Here is a 9,012-nt window from a genome sequence, read left to right as displayed (position 1 = left end):
TAGTTATATCTTTAAAAAGCGGTAGTTGTGCTCTTTTAATTAATTCGATACGAGCATTTAAACTACAGTGTTATAGTCACATAACCATGATGTTTACACGAGAATCTAGCATCCCAGACTTTCATTCCAAAATGCTGTAAAATATTAATCGATTTCTCTTAACCTCATATCTTCAGATACCCATAATGCTTTCGTGTAATCTCACCCTAGCTTGCAAACCTATCCAAAATAGGTGTGAACTGTGATCTGTGAATATCCTCTGATATTTCTCTTTCATTTTGGAATGAAACCCTTAGTTTTTTTAATCCCTTTGTCACAATGCAAAGGATTGTGACGTCGGAAGTTTCTAGTTTTAAATCCTATTATAGCAACAACAAAATCCACCCCCTGAGTGTATGCTTCTAGGCTTAACCCCTTATCATGTTGTCTACAGTGTACAGCCCTTTATGGTGACACTGTACAGAAGATGTCATGTAGTCTGCAGTATCTGTCAAACATTATGCAGTCATAAAAGCCTAGAAAGATCTACTGTAGACAGGGTTCCATTTGTTGGGGTGGATAGCTGGGCTGATCCGTGCCTCTGCTTATGAAGAAGAAGGGTTAGGGCTTCTGTTTTTATTTTTCTTACAAATCGAACCCTGGCTGTAGGTAATTACATAAACAAGATACCTGCCATTATAGGCAGTGGTGTAGTCAAAGCCCGAAAAGCACAACAACTAACACTATGAACGTCTGACGTCTATCACGATGTGTCATACTAGGCTCCTATAGTTTTAAACATCATCTATAAAACCATGTCACATTTAAGGGTCCCTGTCAGCCCACTGCCCTTGGAATATTCTTAAATGATATGTAATGTAAATCCTATCGTTCGTGTGGAGTTTTACGTCAACAGATGGTGCTGAAAGAGTGATCCTTCCACAGAACGCATTGACATTTTTTTTTGTCCTCCATACACAATAGTTAAATATCAGCAAAGTTGTCCTTTAACTTTTAACTTAACCGCCCATTCCTACCTTACGTTAAAGGAGTAGTTCACCCAAAGAATTACTTATTTTCTATCAATTACACACCTCATGAATCTTTAGTTTTTGTCACATTCCTGAGCCAATAATTTGCAATTGAGTCTCCTACTGAGTCTCCTACTGACCGATGACCCGGTCATAATTATTGGCTTAGGATAGGAATGCGACAAAAACAAAATAATCTCCATGAATTCAAGGCTTCATGCCATGGGGTGTGTTATTGATTGAAAATAAGTCATTTTTTGGGTCAACTACTCCGATAACAATATATCTCTGAGCTATTCTGAAGCCTTGACACCTCTACAGTAGGTCACTTGCTGAACATATTATTTTTCTTATGGTCCCGCACATTCGGCTGAAGCAAAAGGGTTGCCTTTTCGGTTACTGCCCCAAAACTGTGGAACAGCCTATATACCAACCCCACCCATTAGGTCTGCCCCTTCCCTTAAATACAGACTCAACACACACACACACCTGTTCTCCTCGGCCTTTGAACCTTTTTAAACCATTAAACCATTTCGCCCTCCATTCTTTTTTGTTGATTGTGTTTTGGTATAACATTTTATGTGGTTTTAACTCTCATGTTTTAACCTACTGTTATTGCCAGATATATATTTTATATGTGCAAGCTGTACAGCACTTTTGTCAACACGAGTTGTTTTTAAATGTGCTTTATGAATACAAGTGAATTGATTTGACTTGACATTACCGCCCACAGCTCTAGCCTTTCAACCTGCTAATGACCTTTCGCACAATAGCAAAAACTAACACGCGAGTACATGTTCACAGCAGGCCCCGTTCCCACATGGCACTATGCCAACCCTAAAGGTGAAAGAAACAGGCTTGTAAACGCAATGGCTGTTGTTCAGATCTCTGGACGGAGCGGTCGTGCACACTCTTGAGCAGGGAAGAGTCAGTGAGCAGCACTCTTCCCTCGCCTTGCAACCGCCATCCAGGTGCCCTCGAGCAAGGCACTTCAAGACTTCCAATTCGCCTGGAAGCTACACAGTGTGAGGAGTGTGTGTAACGCACGCACACACACACACACACACACACACACACACACACACACACACACACACACACACACACACACACACACACACACACACACACACACATACATATACATACATACATACATACATACATACATACATACATACATACATACATACATACATACATACATACATACATACATACATACATACATACATACATACAGTACATACATACATACATATATATACATGTGCATATATATATATATATAATACACACACACACACACACACACACACACACACACACACACACACACACACACACACACACACACACACACACACTTCTTAGCTGTTACTACACCACTGTTCTGTAGTTACAGTATAACTACTGTACCAAAGTGAAGCGTTTTTTAACTTTGAAGTCATGGCTGTTTTAAGGCAATTGTCATGACCTGCACGTTCAGTACAGTATAGGGGTTTTATGACTGCTTGTGATGCTGTGATGGCAGCAAAATACTGCAGGCTCACTGACAAGACAAATACCATTACAGTGTCACCCAAACAATATCAGCCCTCTCTATTTAAATCAAATTCTCTCTCAATCGCTCTCTCTCCCCCTCTTACTCACTCTCTTTCTCTCTCTTGCCGTCATTTTACCTCCATGTCTACTGCCCCCCCCCCCCCCCTCCTCTGCATGTGCGTGGGGGGAGGGGTTTGTGTTAATTGATCTTAAACGGGTGTGGTCTTCCTGTTGAGGGTGTCTGAGTTGCTGTCCCGATCCCGCTTGCCCCCGAGGCGATCCAGGGTCCCGGCCGACGTGCCCCGGTCCCTCTCCATGGTCGCCGTGGAGATTGGCGCGGCGGTCTGGGACGCCGCGGGCGGGGCCACCGCCGTGTTGAGCGGCGCGGCGTTCTGGGCGGCGACGACGGCCGCCGCCGCCGCCAGATTGGACTTGGAGAGGGAGGTGAGCGTCCCGCTGCCGACCATGCCCCCGCTCCCTCCCCCGCTGCCGCCGCTGGACTCTTTGGGGAAGTAGTTGTGCAGCTGGTAGAGCGTGGCGCGGTCCACCGTGCCGTAGAGGGGCGGGGCTCCGCCCCCCAAACTCCCCAGCTTGGAGTCCCGCGTCAGGGTGTACATGGAGATGTCGCCGCCGCCGATGCTGCCGTGGTGCGGGTTGGGCAGCGTGGCGACGGAGAAGGGCGGCGCGGACGGCGGCAGGCTGAAGGCCTTGGACGTGCCGCCGCCGGGCGAGTTCTCGCGCGAGCGGCCGGTCGGCTCGGTGGAGCGCGAGGACGAGCGCGAGGACCGCCCGCCGCGGAAGCGGTAGCTGGGCAGGCGCAGCACGGCGTGCGTGGTGCTCTTGAAGAGGTCGGCGCGCGAGCGGCAGCGCAGCTCCTTGTTCTTCTCGATGTAGATGTTGACCGCCAGCACGCCCACCATCTCCGCCATTATGAAGGACAGGCCGCCGAAGTAGAAGGACCAGCCGTACGAGTAGTGCCACTTCTTGTCCTCGTCCTTCTTGGGCGAGATGTCGCTCAGCGCCGCCGAGATGTACACGATCACCCCGATGATGTTGCTGAGGCCTGAGGGAGCAAGAACATGTCAGAGTGGTACGGACCTGAGGCCGATTCTACAAATGCCTTGTAAATCAGTAGTTCTCACACTTTTTCGTAATTTAAAAAAAAAAAGATTTTTCAAAGTTTTTCAAAAATAGCAGATGTACAGGCCACTGGGGAGTGGAGGAGTGGCAATTGGTCCGGTTCCCTACTCAAGACTCAAAGTATGTTTCTGTACTGTACATGCAGTCAGGGAAGTAGGCTAATGTGTTTAATTAAATCTAGCTAAATGCCTGACATACAGTCGTATGCTGTGGAGTCTACAAATATAAGCAATAAGATCACCTGCGGCTACAAAGAGAATCCCTCCTCCAAGGATGATGTTCCTCTTGCTCTTGTAGAAGCTGGATGCAACGCACACTCCGCCCAGCAGGAGCAGTATAGCGCTCAGGATCGGGAAGATGCTAGAGGCTCGCACCACACCTGAACACATGGATAACAAGGAGATTAGAAGGAGGAGACGTCGCAACAATCTGTTTAAACACTTTCTCTCTGTTTTTTGCTCCTTTCACAGTACGGCAGACGCAGCCTTGGTCAAAATCACTGGTTGTTCATGACAGTTGATACTGGGCTCTTAAACATATGTGACCATTTTTGACTGGAGGACAGTCATCTTGCTGGGCTCATCAAGGGCATACTTGGAAAAGTAAGAACAGCGAAAAATCGCTGGCAGTCTGGGCTTTATTTATTTATTTACTCTAGCAGTGGATGAGTTAAGAGAGTCTGGGACTCTGGGTGTCATCTTGGATAGCACTTTATCTTTTGAAGTACCAATCAACAATGTTACACAATACTGCATAGTGCATACTTCCACCTACGCAATATTAATCATCTTCATCCACTGCTTTCCCCTAACAGCACCGCTATTCTCAATCACCCTTGGATTGCATCCTGCAATTCTATCCTCTCTGGCCTTGCTCTCAAGTGTCTTCATGAACTTCAGTTGGTCCAGAATTCAGTTGCACGAATCATTATCAGAACCCCTTCTATAGATCATATTGCTTTTCTCTTCTTCAGCAATCATCAAGTCATTGTTTTCCCGTTAAATATAATACTGGTTTCAACATTATGGTTTTCACCTTTATTACTAACAATTTACTTAAAATATAAAGCAAAAAGAACCTTGAAACTACTACTGTATATTATCGTTGCTGTCGTGCAGAAACCTTATCTACATATTTTAACTTTTTATGTTTTTTGTGAATTAATGCCCTACTTGATCATTCTACAGTGTCACACAAAAGCATAAAAAATAGCTGAACTACAAGGCCAAAACGCTGCGCGAAACACACAAATGCATTGGTTTGTCGCTTGGGAGCAGTTGTGTTCACGATCACCACCTAAACGTTGAATGTAAAACATGAATTGTTCCTTACAGAAACACTGACTCAGAAACAGTGTTCCTCGTGTCTCATTCCACTGACCTCCAAGTGCTTCTACCATGACATCTGTCTATAAGTCTAACGACGCACAATGTGCTGAACACAGCACATCCTCCATATGGGGGACAAAATGCCGAAGGCGGGGGTCATCTGGAATAGAAGACGAGGGTGTCATTTCAGACAGAGATGGCTTTCTTAAAGAGACATTTCGTAATAATTTATTGTCTCCTCAGGGATATTCATCTTCACAGTCTGTTCCAACAGAAAAGCACCTACCTACAGCACAAAACAACACAACACCAAGACAATATACGTGAAGTCCCCAAAATACACAAAAAACATCCTGTTGCGGTATTGTTTAATTGTTTAATGCCGCAATGGCTGAAGGGACAAAACTCCTATGATGATCAGTGTCATTTGCTTTTGTGAGCGCTAAACGTCTGATGGCTTTATTATTCATATTTATTGTTCAGCACAAAACACAGCTGATTTTGTTCTACACGGCCATCTCACACGGATACTGTACCCAAAAATACAACCCGTCTTGCTCTAACTGCTCTGTCCTTGAGAGTTAATGAAAATTAATAGGATGAATGAATATGTCTTCGGGGTGATGTAATCGGGGAGGATGCTTATTGTAGCATTAAATACGACAAAATGAGAGCTGGGTCAATTCATCACTGCATAAACACATGGTTCTAAGTCAGAAGGGGTCAGTCAGAATAGGAGACTGTTTATGAAGGTGACATATCAGTTTTTGCAATTCTGAATTGGATTAGTTAAAGGGATAGTTCACCCCCAAAATGACTTTTTTTCTATGGATTACTGGGGTGAGTAATCGATAGAAAATATGTAATTATGTTGGGTGAACTATCCCTGTTATATCTCAACAAATTGTTTTTATTATGCTTTTACTGCACTGCAAGTTGAAGTAGAGATGAACTGATGGATGGATGCATAGACAGACAGACAGACAGACAGACAGACAGACAGACAGACAGACAGACATGCTGTACACAGTGAAATCATCCGTGTTCATTTATCCATTTGTAACTCCACTGCTGTACCAAATGAAATGTTACGGGTCCATTTGGTTACATGTGTACAGCTGCTTGGTTAAATGATCACTGAGGAAATGAGTGCACAATACATACCATACCATACAGTACAACCTGTCACCAGCTAACAGACAGTGTGTAGGACTGACTGTACTGAAACCTGTTCCATGTGAGGATGTGAAACATGCGAGGGCTCTGAGCTACACACACACACACACACACACACACACACACACACACACACACACACACACACACACACACACACACACACACACACACACACACACACACACACACACACACACACACAGGCTGCCAGTGAAGGCTGTGTTTCCATCTACTGAGGAGAGCACTTTCTCTCTACACCCCCAGACTGTGTTCCTGACAGCGCAACACACACACACACACACACACACACACACACACACACACACACACACACACACACACACACACACACACACACACACACACACACACACACACACACACACACACACGCACTCTCTCTCTCCCACAGCTTTTCACTTCAATCTGACATCCGTGTATTGATGCGCGCCCACCACCCCCGTCTTCTCATCCTGTCCCTTTTGTTTGTGCACATCCATGTACCCGACATGTGCACCATGGATGTGTGAGTACATGTGCACCATGGATGTGTGAGTACATGTGCACCATGGATGTGTGAGTACGTGTGCACCATGGATGTGTGAGTACATGTGCTCCATGGATGTGTGAGTACGTATACATGTGATAATGCAAACGTTTAGTGCATATTCTGCACAAACGCACATCTGTACATTATTATGCAGATACGTGTGTGTGTGTGTGTGTGTGTGTGTGTGTGTGTGTGTGTGTGTGTGTGTGTGTGTGTGTGTGTGTGTGTGTGTGTGTGTGTGTGTGCGTGCGTGCGTGCGTGCGTGCGTGCGTGCGTGCGTGCGTGCGTGTGCGCGCGCACGCGCAGTGGTGTAAAGTAACTTAGTACATTTACTCAAGTACTGTACTTAAGTACAATTTTGCGGTACTTTTACTTTACTGGAGTATTTCCAATTTTCTTTACTTTTACTCCACTGCATCTCAGAGACAAATATTGTACTTTTACTCCACTACATTTATTTGAAAACTTTAATTACTAGTTACTTTGTAGATTTTGATTATTATTACAAAACATACAACCACTTCAGCCCTATTTAAACTTTGGCTATTAAAAAATGCCGATCTACAATCTCACAATGCGTTGCGATGCGACGCATTCTGCATAATGAGTACTTTCTACTTTTGGTACTTTAAGTACATTTTGATACCAATACATTTGTACTTTTAATCAAGTACATGTTGAATTCTGTTTTTTTACTTACTAAAGTAATAAAAATCACACCCTGTGTGAAGGAAGCGGTGCCTTTGGGGCGGGGCTTAACTCATTTCAGTTCGTCCCTATTGGTGGTCTGAGTCCACTTACCAAATTTGTACTTGGTAGCATGCTGCAAACTGGAATAATGGCTGTTTAAAGCCCAGCCAATGGGCAGACAGAGGGGGCGGGGCTTAAGTAATTACAGTTTGTCCCTATTGGTGGTTTTAGTCCATGTCCAAAATGTGTACTCCGTAGCATGCTGCGAACTTGAGTTATGGCTGTTTAAAGGCCAGCCAATGGGAAGACAGAGGGGGCGGGGCTTGAGCAATTCATGCTCGGCCCGTATTGGTGGTCTAAGTCCACATACCAAATTTGGACTTGGTGGCATGCTGCAAACTGGAGTTAAAGCTGTTTAAAATCCCGTGCTCATCCCGTGCTCATACGGGCGGACGTCCCTGGGGGTCCCTGGACCCCTCTTTGATAACCGGTGGCACGTGTGGCAAATGAGAGGAGAGATGGCATAGGCAATCTCCAAGTCCGTGTGTGTGTGTGTGTGTGTGTGTGCGTGTGTGTGCGTGTGTTTGTATGTGTTGCTTCTTTGCCGTGCTCATCCCGGGCTCATACACACAGACACACAGACACACAGACACACAGACCGACACACAGACACACACACAGACACCGAGTCAAAGCCACGTATAGAGCGGTTGGCACCGCTAAAAATAGAATAAATAAAGTATAGGGACATGCATTATCTCTCCTCAGGGCTGATGGGGATGGTGGCTCATATGATGTACTCCACAGTGTTCCAGATGACCGTCACCATAGGCCCTAAAGACTGGAGGCCACAGACCTGGGACTATGGCTGGTCCTTTGCGTAAGTCACCTCACCTGACCACATTCACACAAGGCAAGGCAAGGCAAGGCAACTTTATTTATATAGCACTTTTCATACACAGGGCAATTCAAAGTGCTTTACAGAATAAAAACAAAATCATAATACAAAGTGCAACATTGCACTTTAAAAATAAATGGAGAATATAATAGATACAATTAAAATAAGATAAAGGAGCAAAATAAATACTCCCACCTTTTATACAAAACATGATAATAATAAAAAGTGACATTGTCATTTAAAGACCAGGCAAGACCTAGCTATTCTTAACCATCATTGGGTAGGGTAAGCAATGTTAAATAAATATGTTTTTAACTTGGACTTAAAAACAGCTATGGTTGGGGATTGTCTAATGGAAGCTGGAATATTGTTCCAAGTTTGTGGTGCATAGTAGTGAAATGCTGCTTCACCATGTTTTGTTTCAACAAATGGAACAATTGATAGGCCAGCCCCAGATGACCTAAGGGTTCTAGAAGGTTCATATGGCTCCAGCATGTCTAAGATGTAGCTGGGCCCAGATCCACAGAGACATTTATAGACAAGTAACAAAATTTTAAAATCAATTCTCTGGGTGATTGGTAGCCAATGTAAAGATTTTAGGACTGGTGTAATATGGTCATATTTTCTAGTTTTGGTCAGGACTCTAGCAGCAGCATTCTGAATCAGTTGGAG

At 44.5% G+C, this 9,012-nt stretch overlaps 1 protein-coding gene across 1 annotated transcript in view; it reads right to left on the bottom strand.

Annotated features, from left to right (window-relative positions):
* Window positions 1-2,764: 2,764 nt before the first annotated feature.
* The window catches only part of LOC311061464 (voltage-dependent calcium channel gamma-4 subunit-like), a gene marked incomplete at both ends in the record, with an annotated part of 9,898 nt that continues 3,650 nt past the window's right edge, over window positions 2,765-9,012 (bottom strand). Inside the window, 2 exons of the mRNA XM_084080118.1 lie at window positions 2,765-3,618; window positions 3,937-4,074. Of these exons, the coding sequence (XP_083936244.1) occupies window positions 2,765-3,618; window positions 3,937-4,074 (992 nt within the window). The remainder of the gene's footprint in view (window positions 3,619-3,936; window positions 4,075-9,012) is intronic.

The sequence above is a fragment of the Gymnoscopelus microlampas genome (assembly GCF_963454915.1).
Source record: "Gymnoscopelus microlampas genome assembly, chromosome: 15".
Lineage (NCBI taxonomy): Eukaryota > Metazoa > Chordata > Actinopteri > Myctophiformes > Myctophidae > Gymnoscopelus > Gymnoscopelus microlampas.
The sequence above is the reverse complement of the archived record's forward strand: the minus strand, read 5'-3'. Positions and strand labels throughout refer to the sequence as shown.